This window comes from Notolepis coatsorum (genome assembly GCF_963971535.1).
Source record: "Notolepis coatsorum genome assembly, contig: SCAFFOLD_364, whole genome shotgun sequence".
Lineage (NCBI taxonomy): Eukaryota > Metazoa > Chordata > Actinopteri > Aulopiformes > Paralepididae > Notolepis > Notolepis coatsorum.
The window spans coordinates 194356-212742 of NW_028173304.1; the positions used below are offsets into that span (position 1 = coordinate 194356).

At 44.5% G+C, this 18387-nt stretch overlaps 1 protein-coding gene across 3 annotated transcripts in view; it reads left to right on the forward strand.

Annotated features, from left to right (window-relative positions):
• c1qtnf1 (C1q and TNF related 1) overlaps positions 1–15912 on the forward strand; it is a 25906-nt gene extending 9994 nt beyond the window's left edge. The window contains exons 2-4 of one of the 3 annotated variants that reach the window (XM_084338811.1): positions 10726–10877; positions 11526–11677; positions 15230–15912. In XM_084338811.1, coding sequence (XP_084194937.1) covers positions 10726–10877; positions 11526–11677; positions 15230–15780 — 855 coding nt within the window. In that variant the 3' untranslated portion in view covers positions 15781–15912. Of the gene's footprint in view, positions 1–10725; positions 10878–11521; positions 11678–15229 lie in introns of all 3 variants that reach the window. The other 2 variants (XM_084338812.1, XM_084338810.1) reach the window with 2 other exon arrangements.
• Positions 15913–18387: the final 2475 nt, after the last annotated feature.

Consider the following 18387-nt stretch of genomic DNA (forward strand, 5'->3'; position numbering starts at 1 on the left):
CGTTTGTTTACCGATGTTTTTAAGATTTACCGAAAATAAGAATATCGGGAAAAAATGCTAATTATATCTCTCTTTTATAGTAAAACAGCGAGGAGATGACTAAATCCAGATTAAACACTGCCATTGGAAAGAGGAGATTTTCCCCTATAGATGTATGATTTGGCCATAATAAGGTCAAGGTCAAGTTCAAGGCAAAGCAACAATGAAAGAACAAAAGGAAAAAGAAAGAAAGAAAGAAAGAAAGAAAGAAAGAAAGAAAGTGAAAGAGAAAGAAAGACAGAAACAGAGAGAAAGAGAGACAGAAATAATTTGTGTGTGAAAAACAGAAACAGAGAGAAAGAGAGACAGAAATAATTTGTGTGTGAAAGACAGAAACAGACAGTGACAGAAATAGTTTGTGTGTGTGAAAGACCGAAAGAGAAATAGATAGAAAGAGAGTTTGTGTGTGTGTGTGTGTGTGTGTGTGTGTGTGTGTGTGTGTGTGTGTGTGTGTGTGTGTGTGTGTGTGTGTGAAAGACAGAAAGAGAAATAGATAGAAAGAGAGAGCGTTTGTGTGTGTGTGTGTCTGTGTGTGTGTGTCTGTGTGTGTGTGAATGACAGAAAGATAAATGGATAGATAGAAAGAGAGAGAGAGTTTGTGTGTGTTGTGTGTGTGTTTGTGTGTGTGCGTGTGGGCTTTCATGTATATGTGTGAGTTGCTCTAATGTAAGCAAACCCCTGGGCCTCGGAGCCACAGGATGTATAGGAAGGATAAATGGACAGGGATCAGACGTGGGACCGTCAACACGATGAAGCCTAAACTAAATAAAAAAGAAAGAGAAAAGAGAGAAGAGAGAGAAGAGAGAGAAGAGAGAAGAGAGAGAAGAGAGAGAAGAGAGAGAGAGAGAAAGAAAGAAGGGAAGGGTCTCTGGAGCCACACAGTGTACAGTAAACATCCATAGTGTTTTTCCCCTCTTTCTTTTCTCAAATGATGGAGAACAAAATGGGCCATTTTCTTTTTGATCCACTTTTTCCTCCTGTTTTTCTCTGATTTTTCTCCCATCCCAATTTCGTCGCCATGCCAATTCCCCCCCCCCCCCCCTCCCCTTCCTGGTCGTTGCTCGCATGTGCCCCCCACTGGTCAGTCTTCTAGGGAGTCCTGAAGTCTAACAGATGCTTCCTCCGTCACATAGGAGAGACAGCCAGCAACCTCTTTTCACCTGCCAGCGCGGACTCTCATTGGGTGAGGTGTAACGCGTGGGAGGTCACACTATACCCTCACCATCTCCCTCCCTCGCTGTGCAGGCGCCCCCTGACCGACCTGTAGGAGTCGCTGTCCACAACGTCCGATCCCCACCCATCGACTTCCACCCCGCTATACCTCTGTCAATTGAGATAGTATGATGACTGGCCCAAGCAAGCCGCAGGTAATGCTGACACCGGGATTCGAGACCGGTGTCTCTTGCGTCGGTGACGAGCGCAATCTCTGCTACGCCACCCAGCCGTAAAAAAAAAAAGGGCCATTTTTCAAAGTGCATATAAGGAACAAAGCGCTCCCGCCCACAGAGACACTGGGAACACACTGGGAAAGAAAGGGTGGGCGGGGGTTCGTATAGGATGGTTTACCATGAAAAGACAGTGTTTGGCGTTTTGTGTATATATACGTGAATAATATGTCTCCCGGTAAATAACTCCACTCTACTCTAATCTGCGGCAAACACTTGGAATGCTCCGGAATGTTCCGTCACGAGGGGGGGGGGGGGGGGGGTTCGACACGGCCTGTCACGACCGAGGAGGCGGCGGCGTGAGAATCGGGTTTCAAAAGATCGAGCGGAATTAAAAGGCGGAACGCTGTGCGAGTCTTTGTTGTTCGCGGGGCCATGCCGTCTTCAAAGCCAACAAGCATTCATTGACTTCTCACCTATAGTCCTATTGAGGATTAGTGATAGTAAGCGTGTGTGTGTGTGTGTGTGTGTGTGTGTGTGTGTGTGTGTGTGTGTGTGTGTGTGTGTGTGTCCCATGGCGGCCCTCACGGTGTTGTCGGTGGTGAAGTTCAAAGGCTTCTGTGCTATTGGTTGAGGCGGTCTTTAATCCCTGGTTAATCTCATGTGTTCACTCCGCTGACCTTTGACCCTGAACGCTGCATTAGGGCCTTACACATCACACGTTCGCCGTCCTCACACACACACACACACACAGACGCACACAGACGCACGCACACACACACACAGACGCACACACACACACACACTTAAGCATGTGCACGTGTGTCATAGTGCATAAATCCCCTTTGGTGCTTACTCATCCCTCTGATCCATCCCACTTGCTTTGTTCAAGTTGTTATACATGACCTGACGACCCGACATCATCACCCCCACGGCCCCCCCCCACCCCACCACCTCTCCGTGCCGATCTGGTTTTTTTCCATGATATTTCAGATTCTCGTGTCCAGTCTTTCATCATATTGGACAGTGTGTGTGTGAAACCTCTGTTGCCTCAGCCAGTACAAACAAGTCTCCCACTCATTCACTCGCTGCTAATGGCCGGGCTGTCTGTCTTCATTTACTACAACAACTGGTTGACAAACACAAAAACTAAAAACTAAAGATCTTTTCTTTGACGGGGAGCTGAGCCATTTGTTTTTAAACCACCGCAGCTAGTCAGAGTACAAAGGAAACCACTGCCCTGCTGGAGATGGATGTGTGTGTGTGTGTTCCATCTGTGCGGTCTGTTGCTCCTAGTGATCTGTTGCTCCAACGATCTGTGTGTGTTGCTCCTATAGGGCTGACCCCGATTAGTCGACTAATCGATCGAAAGGAGCCGTAGTCGGCTGCCAACCTCTTAGTCGAATGCAAAAAATTATATATATATATATTAGTGCTGTCAATAGATTAAAAGAAATTAACTAATTAATCTCACAATTTTCTGTAATTAATCTAGATTAATCTAGATTAAAAATAGCATTTTTCTACTTAAGCCCGAAGCTTGTAACAGATATTTACTTGAGTAAAATCATGGAATTAATGTAAAATCAACACAAAGAAAGTATATTTAGATTCAAAAGCTTTCTTTGAATACAGTTTCTCTCCTGTGAAATACAAATGTTCAAAAAAAACCATCAACATTGACTCAGCTAGACCTTTTTCTTATATCCGCGGCGCTAAGATTGAAGATTTTTCACTCCATAGATTCATCTAGATTAATTTATTTTAATGCTTTAAATAATTTGTATTAATCTCCAAAGTTAAAGCATTAATTTTGACAGCCCTAATATATATATATATATATTTGAATAGTTTTATCATTATTTCCAAAAGCAAAGAGGTCTAGAAGCGTGGCTAACGCTAATGCCGCACATACCAGAGAGGCTCACTGCCTAAGAAAACGGGCACAGAGGCACTGAAAGAGGATTTCCCCCGTCTAATGAACACACTAGACTAGACAAATATCAAGATGTATCCATCAGTGGACCAATTGCATGCTTTCGCAGAGGACAAGAAGCCTTCAGTCGACTCCTTCAGACATTAAGCACCCCCACAGCCCAAATGGAATGATACAACATTTAAATATATATATTTGAAAAAAAAATGTATCCACTTTTTTCTCCTTATTTTTCTATTTTTCTCCCATCCCAATTCCGTGTTTCCAATTCTCCCCTCCCCTGTCTTGAACGTTGCTCGCATAATATGCCCCCCCACTGGCCGGCTTTAGGGAGGATAGAAGCCTTGCATCACGTGTCCCATCCGGTACACGAGGAGGCAGCCTGTCACATCTTTTCACCTGCAAGCGCGGACTCTCATTGGCGAGGAGTAACGTGTGGGAGGCTCACACTACCCTCTCCACTTCCTGTCTCTGCTGTGCAGGCGCCCCCCAACCGACCTGTAGGAGTCGCTGTCCACAACGTCCAAATCCCCACCCATCGACTTCCACCCGCTAACTCTGCCAATCGAGTTAGTATGACGGCTGGCCCAAGCCGGAGGCAACGCTGACACCCGGATTCGAGACCGGAGTCTCTTGCGTTGGTGACGAGCGCAATGTCCGCTGCGCCACCTAGCCGCCCATATATATTTGAATCTTTAAAAAAAAGTTAGTTGCTTGCTCCTATAGCTGTTGCTCCTACTAGTGATCTGTGTGTGTTGCTCCTAGAGCTGTTGCTCAACGGTGACTGGCTCTTGTTTTGGAAAATCTCTGGGCACACACACTATCACCGACCACATCAGGGGAAGAAAGGATGAAAGAACAAAGAAAGGAAAAAGGAAAAAGGAAAAAGAAAAAAAAGAAAAAACACACACACACACAAAGGATGACCCCAGGTTAATGACGGTTAAAATGCAAACAATTAGCGAGATAAAGACAGGGAGAGAGAGAGAGAGAGGAGGAAAGGAAAGCTATAGACAGCACAAGAAAGAGAGAACGAGGGATGGATGAATGAGAGCGTGACCGGAGGGGGATTACCATCTAATTGAACTAGAACAACAATCAAGGCGGGGTTAATGACTCTAGTCTGCCTTTGATTGGTCAGATTCCTTTGATTAAAGGGTCAGCTCCTTTGATAAACAGAGTGTGCTTCCTGTCTGTCAAATTACAAAGGAAGTCATTACTTTGACTAGAGTTAAACATTGTATGGATTTGCAGATGTTTCTCTGCCCTGTTTTGTTTGGGGGAAATTAATGTTTTGTTTTGTATCCCAGCACGGTATGGTCAATCTTACTGCTCAGTGCCTTTTGGAGTTTATATTTTATTATTTTTGCTGTAATGCATCACCATAAATTATGTTTTCTCATAAAGGTCATGTCTGACTTGGAGAAAAACACATTTGTCAAGACTTTTCAAGCTCACACGCAACAACATCAGTCAGGTGACTTCAACAGGCTTTTGTGCAATCAGTTGTTTAAGCTGCATTCCTGGGTCACAAGCATAGAGATACATAGAGAGCTACCTGCTACCACGCCATTAGTTAGGCAGAAAACATAAAGTACGTACAACATACTACATACTAGGGGTGTAACGGTACACAAAAACCACGGTTCGGCACGTACCTCAGTTTTGAAGTCACGGTTTGGTACGGGTTTTCGGTACAGTGGGGGGAAAGTTTGGCTTTCCATGTTCCACTCAGGGGTGATGTACAGTGTGCAGTAACTAATTGTATACTTGTAGGGCTGTCAACGAATATTCTATATTGAAATTATTAATCGACATGTAAAAAAATATATATATATTATTATTATTATTATATTAGAATGTGAAAAAAACAGCCCCCGGTGGGCGGTCGTTAGTGGTTAACATACCGTTGTATTCGTTCGGTACACAGCTGCTCGGTACGGTATGGTACACACTGAAACGGTTCGGTACGGATACGTGTACCTTTACACCCCTACTACATACTGTTGGAGCTTTACTGTTCAGTACACGGAGAGGAGAATGTGCAACATACTTGTGCAACATGTTTCCTACAGAATACTTGGAGGACTTGCACACCCGGGTGGAAGTGGCACGTTCGTAACACCAGAAGAAGAAATAAATTCACTCACAGCTTTTTCCACTCGCTAGCTAAAGCAACCAGGAGTCAGTTTAGCCAAAAACACACAAGTGACGCTTCAGTGTGTTCTTGTTTTTAGCGGAGTTGTGCAATAGCAATCAACCGCTTAAATATCAGGAATGTCAATTCCAATATTGTAAATCAAATATATTCTCAATTTGATGTCAAAACGAGCCAAATCGTAAGCCTATTAGCCCTCGTTGTTTGAGTCATCAGTATGCACTCAAAATACAACAAAAATCCATTTGATTAAGAAAGATCCGCTGAATGACATTCTTTAAAGTTTAAAATGTCAACATGTTTCTAAGACTCTAAACATGACAAATCTGTCGCTCAATCAAACAAGCCTCCACTACGTTTTTTACTGGTATAAACGATTTGACTTCTCACGCCGTTCATTCAGTGGAATCCCAGGTCTGCTTATTTTCCCAGCCGCCGGTGACGGAAGTAGCGAGGGAGCTCCGCGCCTCAGTTCCTCCCCGTCTCATGGCGCCATGAGGAACAGGATTTTCTCACTCTATGTTTACAAGCAGTCAGTGACCCTTAGTCCCTCCTCAGCTCTGACTGTGGCCATGTTTAAACCTTTAACCAGGGATACACGGAACTTACCGGCATGTTTGTCGGTCTGTTCTGTACATATATGGCACCAGTTTAAATAAAGTTTTTTACTTGATTTAACCACGCGGGTCAATTAAGAACAAATTCTTATTTACAACGATGACAAAAGGTCCCCTGGAAGGGCAATGGGGAAAGGGGACAAGAATAAAGAAATAAAATAGAAAAGAGACATACATACATACCGCTGCCGGCGGGACAAAACCTCATAACTCCATTTACATTTTTTATTATTTTTATTATAAATCAACTCCGTAGATCATCCTCCATAATTTTATGTGTGTGTAGGTTTTACAAAGTCTACACAATGGGAAAGCATTAAACCAATCATCTGTCTAAACCTCGTAACTCTATTCGCCCTCAAATCTGTGTTCGTTTTTTTCATCTGCTGAAAAGTTGGGTTTTTGGAGTTATGAGGTTTTGTCCCGCCAGCAGCGATACATTACAGAGGTAAGGGAAATAATTAATACACTCAAACAAACAACCAAATAAAGGTATGTAATACATGAAGCAGAACAGACCGATTACAGTGAAAAGGCTGGGTGACAGTTGCAGATGTGTGTAAACAACACTCTGCGATATAGTCTTTAAAAGTAGCGAGGGGGGGATCGATTTGTAAATGTTCAAAGTCTTTTGCATCTCCTTCCAACCGCTGGGAGCAGCACATTGGAAGGAGGGTTGACAGAAGCAAGTGTTAATACGGGGAACATCTAGTGAGATATGGTGAGCAGCTCTGGTGTTATAGGGAGTAGATGACCATTTTAACAAGTGTCTCAAATAATGGCGGCTGGGTGGCGCAGCGGACATTGCGCTCGTCACCAACGCATGATACACCGGTATCGAATCCGGCTGTCAGCGTTGCCTGCGGCTTGGGGCCGGTCGTCATACTAACTCAATTGGCAGAGTTAGCGGGGTGGGAAGTCGATGGGTGGTAATCTGGACGTTGTGAACAGCGACTCCTACAGGTCGGTTGGGGGACGCCTGCACAGCAGAGACAGGAAAATGGCGGGGGGTAGTGTGAGCCTCCCACACGTAACGTTACACCTCGCCAAAATGAGAGTCCTCACGCTGGCAGGTGAAAAGATGTGACAGGCTGCCTCCTCGTGTATCGGAGGGGACACGTGATGGGCTTCTATCCTCCCTACAACCGGCCAGTGGGGGGCACATGCGAGCAACGATCAAGACAGGGGAGGGGAGAATTGGCACGGCTCAAATTGGGATGGGAGAAAAATAGAAAAAGAGGAGAAAAAGTGGATTAAAAAAAAAACAAGTGTATCAAATAAGGAGGGGTCAGAGGAAGGAAGGTTTTGTAAATGAGTGAATCAGTAAATAGATATACTCATAAATACTGGGTGACTATTCAAAACACCAAAGGCTTTATTAGGCTTAGATTATTGCTTTGACCATCATTTTGAATCAGATACAGTTTAAACTGCCGGTTCCCTTGATTCCTGGTGATTCCTGGTCCTCGGCACGAAGGTTAGCTGACATGCTTGGAGCCTCTCTAGAGAGATCAGGATCTTTTGAGATCACTCGTCACTAATTAGGAACTTCTTCTGTTGCATCTTGAGGGTGGAAATGTTGTCATATATCTTGGGCAAGATGATGAAAACAGACTAATTATATTCCACATTATACCGAGCCAAACGATCGTCTGCAGAACAGAACATCCTCTACCCCTTGGATATGTGAAAATATATTATCCATGCTGACTTGATTATAATAATTCAACATATGATATGTGATATATTTTGCTCCAGCCTTAGAGTTTTCAGCTGTTTTCTAAAATCTAAAAGATAATGATTACACGCCATAAGGGCTGTCTGCTCATCATCCGCTCCCAGTCTGTGGAACACTCTCCCTGACCACCTTAGAGCACCACAGACTGTAGAACGCTCTCCCTGACCACCTGAGAGCAGCACAGACTGTAGAACACTCTCCCTGACCACCTGAGAGCACCACAGACTGTAGAACGCTCTCCCTGACCACCTGAGAGCACCACAGACTGTGGAACGCTCTCCCTGACCACCTGAGAGCACCACAGACTGTGGAACGCTCTCCCTGACCACCTGAGAGCACCACAGACTGTAGAACGCTCTCCCGGACCACCTGAGAGCACCACAGACTGTGGAACACTCTCACTGACCACCTGAGAGCACCACAGACTGTAGAACACTCTCCCTGACCACCTGAGAGCACCACAGACTGTAGAACACTCTCCCTGACCACCTGAGAGCACCACAGACTGTGGAACGCTCTCCCTGACCACCTGAGAGCACCACAGACTGTGGAACGCTCTCCCGGACCACCTGAGAGCACCACAGACTGTGGAACGCTCTCCCTGACCACCTGAGAGCACCACAGACTGTAGAACACTCTCCCTGACCACCTGAGAGCACCACAGACTGTAGAACACTCTCCCTGACCACCTGAGAGCACCACAGACTGTAGAACACTCTCCCTGACCACCTGAGAGCACCACAGACTGTAGAACACTCTCCCTGACCACCTGAGAGCACCACAGACTGTAGAACACTCTCCCTGACCACCTGAGAGCACCACAGACTGTAGAACACTCTCCCTGACCACCTGAGAGCACCACAGACTGTGGAACGCTCTCCCTGACCACCTGAGAGCACCACAGACTGTGGAACGCTCTCCCTGACCACCTGAGAGCACCACAGACCGTGGAACGCTCTCCCTGACCACCTGAGAGCACCACAGAAGGTGGAACGCTCTCCCTGACCACCTGAGAGCACCACAGACTGTGGAACGCTCTCCCTGACCACCTGAGAGCAGCACAGACTGTAGAACACTCTCCCTGACCACCTGAGAGCACCACAGACTGTAGAACGCTCTCCCTGACCACCTGAGAGCACCACAGACTGTGGAACGCTCTCCCTGACCACCTGAGAGCACCACAGACTGTGGAACGCTCTCCCTGACCACCTGAGAGCACCACAGACTGTAGAACGCTCTCCCGGACCACCTGAGAGCACCACAGACTGTGGAACACTCTCACTGACCACCTGAGAGCACCACAGACTGTAGAACACTCTCCCTGACCACCTGAGAGCACCACAGACTGTAGAACACTCTCCCTGACCACCTGAGAGCACCACAGACTGTGGAACGCTCTCCCTGACCACCTGAGAGCACCACAGACTGTGGAACGCTCTCCCGGACCACCTGAGAGCACCACAGACTGTGGAACGCTCTCCCTGACCACCTGAGAGCACCACAGACTGTAGAACACTCTCCCTGACCACCTGAGAGCACCACAGACTGTAGAACACTCTCCCTGACCACCTGAGAGCACCACAGACTGTAGAACACTCTCCCTGACCACCTGAGAGCACCACAGACTGTAGAACACTCTCCCTGACCACCTGAGAGCACCACAGACTGTGGAACGCTCTCCCTGACCACCTGAGAGCACCACAGACTGTGGAACGCTCTCCCTGACCACCTGAGAGCACCACAGACCGTGGAACGCTCTCCCTGACCACCTGAGAGCACCACAGAAGGTGGAACGCTCTCCCTGACCACCTGAGAGCACCACAGACTGTGGAACGCTCTCCCTGACCACCTGAGAGCACCACAGACTGTAGAACACTCTCCCTGACCACCTGAGAGCACCACAGTCTGTAGAACACTCTCCCTGACCACCTGAGAGCACCACAGTCTGTAGAACACTCTCCCTGACCACCTGAGAGCACCACAGACTGTGGAACGCTCTCCCTGACCACCTGAGAGCACCACAGACTGTAGAACACTCTCCCTGACCACCTGAGAGCACCACAGTCTGTAGAACACTCTCCCTGACCACCTGAGAGCACCACAGTCTGTAGAACACTCTCCCTGACCACCTGAGAGCAGCACAGAAGGTGGACGCTTTTAAAAAGGGCCTCAAAACACCCCTTTTTAATAGAGCCTTTTGTTGATTTTTTTATCTAGTTTTAGCTCCACACATTTTATGTTCTTTTACTAGTTTTAGCCCTTCACATTCCATGTTCTTTTTTTTACTAATTTACTAGTTTTAGTCTTGCTTATTTTATGTTATTTTTTAATTTTTTTTACTCTCTTACTAGTTATTTTACACTGTAGCGCTTTGGGATCAGTTCCACAATTATATAGCGCCCCTACAAATCAAACATATTATTATTATTATTATTATTATCATTATCATTATCATTATCATTATTATTATTATTATTATTATTATTATTATTATTATTATTATTATTATTATTATTATTATTATTATTATTATTATTATTATTATTATTATTATTATTATTATTATTATTATTATTATTATTATTATTATTATTATTATTATTATTATTATTATTATTATTATTATTATTATTATTATTATTATTATTATTATTATTATTATTATTATTATTATTATTATTATTATTATTATTATTATTATTATTATTATTATTATTATTATTATTATTATTATTATTATTATTATACGTTGAGGATAATATTTCCCATTATTATCAGATCGTGGACCAGTTCTCTCACCCTGGACTTAGTGCCTCATCTCAAAGTCAGTAATGACGTCCGTTGTCCCACAGATGACCGGGCTGTGTGTGTGGGCCCTGCTGCCGCTGCTGCTCTCTGCCATCCAGACAGAACCCTACCGGACCCCCTACGACCAGGACCACAGACAGGACCCGGAGCAGAACAGGGACCGGTACGACCCCAGGGACTTCCATCGAGATGCCAGGTACCATATTCACTCAGCATCCAACCTTTTCCATGCAGTTTATGTTTCAACAATAAAGAACACTAATACTGTATATAAAATGGTAAGTGAAAGTATGGGTACCGTCTCAAAATCTGACTCAAGTAAAAGTCAGAGTATCTGGATAAAAACACACTTGAGTAAAAGTTAAAAAGTTTCAACTTTTAAAAGTACTAAAAAGTAAAAATTAAAACCTTTTTTCTGACTATCTATTCTTCCGATAGCAGGTGTTTAATCAAAGATCCCCGCTTTCTAGTCTTGCACAAGGACCAATCAGCATGGGTATGGGCGGGTTCATCGTCCATTGATGGGGATTTGATTGGCTGTTTTTAAATAAAGCGTGGTTGCAGAATTAATAACGTTATCATTAGTTCCGCCAGAGAATCAAATATACTAATTAAAATAGTTGGACCTGCGAGATTTGTACTTTGTACTTTGTAGGTCTGCATTTTAAATGTAAGGAGTACAAAAAGTATGTTTTTTTTCTCTGAAATGTAATCGAGTAAAAGTACAAAGTACACAAACCTAATAATACTCGAGTATAAAGTACAAATCCCCCCAAAACACTACTCAAGTATTGTAACGAAGTACAATTACTCGAGTACTTTACCCCCCTGGTTCTGTGTGCAGCAGCAGTGACGTGAAGGAGTGTCGTCGGTGCTGTGAGCCGGGAGAGGAGCCCCCCCCTCAGTACATCGACCCTCACCAGGCCCAGCAGCACTCCCCCCAGTACCAGGCGTACCCCCAGGTGCTGCCCCAGATCAACATCACCATACTCAAAGGTACAGTCAGGCCACACACACACGCATGCATACACACACACACGCACATGTATGCAAACATGAAGCGGCACGGTGGTGTAGTGGTTAACACTGTCGCCTCACAGCAAGAAGGTCCTGGGTTCGATTCCCGCTTGGCGACCAGGTTTCTGCGATGCAAGGTACCCAGGTGGGGTCTCTCCCAGGCCTTTCTGTGTGGAGTTTGCATGTTCTCCCCGTGCTCGCAAGGGTTTGATTTGATTATAATTTTTTTTAAATACAAGATTCCAGAAAAACGTCAAGATTGGAAGATTGGAAGTCTTTCATAACTCAGAGAGGAACAACAACAGTTGTGGTCGGACTTGATGTGGGAAGAATCAGGGCTGTGTGGGTTGGGCCTCTTCAGGGAAAACACATGGTCACTCATCGCCTCCCAACCACACGGGTGCACTGAGCCAACCCAGCCAACCTTAACCCTTTCACTGCCACACGACAGAAGGTTAACCCTTTACTATCAAACATGCAAAACAACAGATCGCCCACGCTGTCGCGTCCGTGACGAAGACGGGCAGGAGCACTTGGATTGGTCCCCGGGCGTGGCTCACGCCAGGCCCTCGTCTGCTCCCGGCTGCCCTTGGGGGGGGGGGAGGACGACGGGATGGGTTAAGCGCAGAGGAGTATCGTATCGGCGATCCTAAAGAGACAATGCGTGCGTGTGTGTTCCGGTGTGTGTGTGTGTTAAAAACTAACCACTGTGTGCTAACCGCTAAATTGAGTGACGTTGCATGCCCATTAAAAGACCTCTGCGACAGGTCCTGCATTATTATTATTATTATTATACAACTACACATTTACACATTACATGATACGATACAATATAATATACTTTATTGTCCCAGTTAGGCACATTTGTCTTGGACTCAAATTCTGCACACATAGCTGCCTCCATATATATATATATATATATATATTTCTTATAAAAAATAAAAACACACAGCATATAAACAAAGCACCACATACTGTAGCACATTACTACACATTACATGTAGATCAGATTACACATATTGCACACATTACACAACCAGTGACAGCAACGTATTGCACAGCCCCTCAGATCACATCATCAATCTATCAGATCACAACATTAATCTATTGCACAGCCCCTCAGATCACATCATTAATCTATTGCACATCCCCTCAGACATCATTAATCTATTGCACAACCCCTCAGATCACAACATTAATCTATTGCACAACCCCTCAGACATTATTAATCTATTGCACAGCCCCTCAGATCACATCATTAATCTATTGCACATCCCCTCAGATCACAACATTAATCTATTGCACATCCCCTCAGACATTATTAATCTATTGCACAGCCCCTCAGATCACAACATTAATCTATTGCACATCCCCTCAGACATTATTAATCTATTGCACAGCCCCTCAGATCACAACATTAATCTATTGCACAACCCCTCAGACATTATTAATCTATTGCACATCCCTATAGTAGCGTCATATCCTGAATCTATTGCACAACCCCTTGCATACTATGCGCATGTACACATAAACACATACACAAAAACAAACACGCACACACACAGAGGCACACACACATGGAGGAGGGAGGGGGGAGGAGGGAGGAGGAAGGAGGGAGGAGGGAGGAGGGAGGAGGAAGGAGGGAGGAGGAAGGAGGAAGGATGGAGGAGGGAGGAGGGAGGAGGGAGGAGGGAGGAGGGAGGAGGGAGGAGGAAGGAGAGAGGAGGGAGGAGGAGGGAGGAGGGAGGAAGGAGGCTGGAAGATTGGAAGTCTTTCATAACTCAGAGAGGAACAACAACAATTGTGGTCGGACTTGATGTGGGAAGAATCAGGGCTGTGTGGGTTGGGCCTCTTCAGGGAAAACACATGGTCACTCATCGCCTCCCAACCACACGGGTGCACTGAGCCAACCCAGCCAACCTTAAAGGAACACGCCAACATTTTAGGGAATTTGGGAATAATAATCTCCCCAAATGTTGGCGTGTTCCTTTAAGACTGGAACAACTGAGGTCTTTTGAGACTAAAGTTGGAACAGTAATACACAACAACTATAATCAATAAAGCAAGCTGTGCACTGTAACATACCATGGTCTATTGGTAATCAGAGGAATTGTCACACTTTCTATTTATATCGATCGAGACATGTAGCTGTGTCTTCTAATGTGCTAAAGAATGGCTGCTGGCTTGCAGACTTTTATATGCAAAACATCTCATAGACCCGCAGCTCACTCACTTACTCACTCACTCACTCACTCACTCACTCACTCACTCACTCACTCACTCACTCACTCACTGACTCACTCACTCACTCACTCACTCACTCACTCACTCGCTCGCTCGCTCGCTCGCTCGCTCACTCACTCACTCACTCACTCACTCACTCACTCACTCACTCACTCACTCACTCACTCACTCACTCACTCACTCACTCACTCACTCACTATCTATTATATGACACTGTGTTCTTGTTTTTAACCTGTTGCTGCAAAGTAGTGTACTATCCTATTGATGTGTTGTTATGTTTTGTAGAAGTAAAACATTTCAATGATCACCGTAGATGACTTGTAGAGTTGCTGTGTACACACACACACACACACACACACACACACACACACACACACACACACACACACACACACACACACACACACACACACACACACACACACACACACACACACACACACACACACACACACACACACAGTAGGACTGTTGTTTATTTATGCCATTCTTGTATTCTGTTTTTCTTTTTCTTTTATTGTACAAGACTGTTCTATTTGATGGAGCTGTCCATCTTTTTTAAGAAGAAATTCAAAATACATTAAATCAGGTATCAATCAATCAGGGGCGCCCGAGTGGCGCACCGCACACAGCACTACGGTGCCACACGGCCGACCCGGGTTCCACTCCCAGACCCGGTGATCTTTGCCGAATGTCTTCCCCGGTCTATCTCCCCTCTTCCCCCCCTCCCTCGCTCTACCGGACTACCCAATAGCAAAAATCAATAAAAACCTACAAAAACACAGCTTGTCCAAAAGGAAAAGTAACATTTAAATTAGGGATGCTCTATATTGGCTTTTTTACCGATACCGATATACCGATATTGTCCAACTCTTAATTTCCGATACCGATATCAACCGATACCGATATATGCAGGGTTCCCCCCCAAAAAATTTAATAATTTCAGGTAATAATTAACATTACATATCTCTTGTTGTGGAATTAACACAACATTATGCATACTTTTGACAATAAATAAAATCAGAATTTGTTCTTACTTGCTTGCCTGGGTAAATAAAGGTTATAGAAATGTAAAAAAATAAATAATAATATATATATATATTTTTTGAAAACCGATACCGATATTTTCCGATATCACATTTTAATGCCGATATCAGCCGATAATATCGGACATCCCTAATAAAAACCTACAAAAACATAACTTGTCCAAAAGGACAAGTAACATTTAAATCAATCAATCAATCAATCAATCAATCACCATTGTCCTTCCTGTCGTCGCTACTGTAGGTGAGAAGGGCGACAGCGGCGAACGGGGGCCTTACGGCAAGTCCGGCAAAGTGGGCCATGCGGGCGCCCGAGGCTCCGGCGGCCACAAGGGCGCCAAGGGCAGCGCGGGCCCCACCGGCGAGGCCTGCAAGGCCCACTACGCCGCCTTCTCCGTGGGCCGCAAGAAGGCGCTGCACTCCGTGGACTACTACCAGACGCTGGTGTTCGACACGGAGCTGGTCAACCTCTACGGCCACTTCAACATGTTCACGGGCCACTTCTACTGCTACGTGGCGGGCATCTACTACTTCAGCCTGCACGTGCACACGTGGAACCACAAGGAGACCTACCTGCACGTGATGCACAACGAGCGCGAGGCGGTCATCCTGTACGCCCAGCCCAGCGACCGCTCCGTCATGCAGAGCCAGAGCCTGATGCTGCAGCTGGAGCAGGAGGACCGCGTGTGGGTGCGGCTCTACAAGGGCGAGCGGGAGAACGCCATCTTCAGCGACGACTACGACACCTACATCACCTTCAACGGGCACCTGATCAAGCCCAAGGGCGAGGTGTAGAGACGGACGGCGGGGCGAGGAGGAATGATACGACGAGGACGGGAACCTCGCAGGTTTGCATGCCCAGCGGTAACGTGGTAACCGGTTTCACGACACCAGTGGCTCCATCCTGGTCCTATCATTCTAGGTGAAAGTATGGACAAAGGGGGGGGGGGGGGGGGGGGGCATAGTGGCCCCTCAGTGTGTACAGAGACATAAGCTGAATACGGTTGGTATAAAATATAATTTCACTCAGTCACTGCGGTGTAGTGGAAAGTGGACTGTTCTGACTGTTCTGACTGTTCGCTCAGACCTCGATTCAATAACGCTTGAGATCCTTCAGAGCTCTGCGTTTGATTGATCCTACCTGCAGTGCAAATAACACAATGTTATATAATACATGCAAAAAAACACAAACTCCACCCAACTGGGACTCAGGCAGGCACTTATACCCAAAACAATATTTCAAAGGATGACAAGTTGATTTAAGAGGCACGTGGCATGTATGTGGTGGTGGAGGGAATAATGTTCCATTATGACACACGGGTGATGAATATGACATCATATCAGGCGATTCAACATGTTCATCAACTTGACTTATTTATGTACAGTAGCATATCTGTGTATTTCAATATAAGCTATGAGATTATCTCTCTTTTCTTTTCCTACATTCAACCGATGCTTTGGTAAATGGAACAATTCTGGGGTCTGATGAAGAGTTTGACACTTTTGGTTAAAAATATTATTTTCTCTATATAATGATAATAATAATAATAATAATAATAATAATAATAATAATAATAATAATAATAATAATAATAATAATAATAATAATAATAATAATAATAATAATAATAATAATAATAATAATAATAATAATAATAATAATAATAATAATAATAATAATGCCCTGTTTGGCGAAGAGAATGATGTACTGTAATTGTAATATTTCGCAATGCAACATTCAATTACAATGCTGTAAATGCCTGCCCCCCTCCTCCCATCCCCCAAAGCAGTGGTGTATAAAATACTTGAAAGCCATACTTGAAAGTAATGATATCTCACTTGAAAGTGGCTCCCCGGTCAAAGTTAAAGTCACCCGTGAGAAAACCACTTCAGTAAAAGTCTCAAAAGTATAGCTCACGTTAAATGTACTTAAGTATCAAAAGTATTTATCTGGTGTTAACATGTACTTTAAAGGAACACGTCAGCATTTGGGGAAATTAACTTACCGTCTTCTCCAGAGAGAGACAAGAAGATAGATACCAGTCTCCTCTCTGTGCGTTCAGTAGAAAGCTATCTGGCTGCACGTTAGTTTAGAGAGGTGTTAGTTGGACAATGCCTAGGCTAACCGGCCATGTCCGCTTCCATTCATTGTGCTAAGCTAGGCTAACGTGCAGCCAGATAGCTTTCTACTGAACACACAGAGAGGAGACTGGTATCTATCTTCTTGTCTCTCTCTCTGGAGAAGACGGTAAGCTAATTTCCCAAAATGTTGGCGTGTTCCTTTAAGTATCAAAAGTATTTATCTGGTGTTAAAGGGGAACTATTTTACTATTTCTTTCACTATTTTACACTTTTACACAATTCCTGTGAGTTTATGGAACACCTCTGTAATTTTTCTTATTTTTTTTAATTCATTGTTTTGTATTTCTAATCAAGTCCTCAAAAACAGCATTTTTCTACCTCAAGATCTCCTCTCCGTTTTGAGCCTGGGCTCCAACCACAATGGTAAACCACTGCCTCGCCTGAACATTATCATGCAGAGGTGTCTCTCTGACATCACAGATCAGCACATTTTCAGATGACTTAGTTCAGTGAGGGTGAATATTGTGAGAGGAGAATTGGAAGAATGCGCCAATATGAGAATTAGAGACATAGATCATATTAATATAAGTTCACATAGCTAGGAAACAATGCTAAACACTGAAAAAGGCCATTTATAAGATAGTTCCCCTTTAAAATGTACTTCAAGTATCAAACGTTAAAGTACAAAGTAACAAAACGGTTGTTTTTTTCTCTCTAAAAATCTTTATTTCATGTTTATTTCTCCCTCCCTCCCTCCCTCCCTCCCTCCCTCCCTCCCTCCCTCCCTCGACTCCCTTCTCCTCTTTGCCTGAAGACGAATCAAAATGTCATCGACTGTTACGTTTAACTTTTCAAAATAGCCTGAGCAGTCGATTATTAGCGGCCGGTGTTGGAAAGCAATTGCTTGACATAACTCGATGCTCTAACAAAACAAACATTTACAAACCGGCATGTACGCTTTCCCTGCCGACAGCTCTCTTATACAGTAGCCTCTACCATAGCAGTCTATAGGAATGGCTTCCGTGTTTTGTTTTCCACCAAAAGGAGGCGTGACGGCGAGAAAAGCCAAAAAACCCGGATGTCTGTCTGGTGTGTATCTATCAAAGGACCTAGCATTAACCCTTTCACTACCACACCACCAAAGGGTTAACCCGTTCGCTGCGACAATACAGAAGGTTAACCCTTTCATTACCACACTACAGACGGTCTGTAGTGTGGTATAGTGAAAGGTTAACCTTCTGTAGTGTGGTAGTGAACAGGTTAAGACCAGGTAAACTGAGGAATCCTTCCTATAAACATTATCATTCATTGAGCAAATCC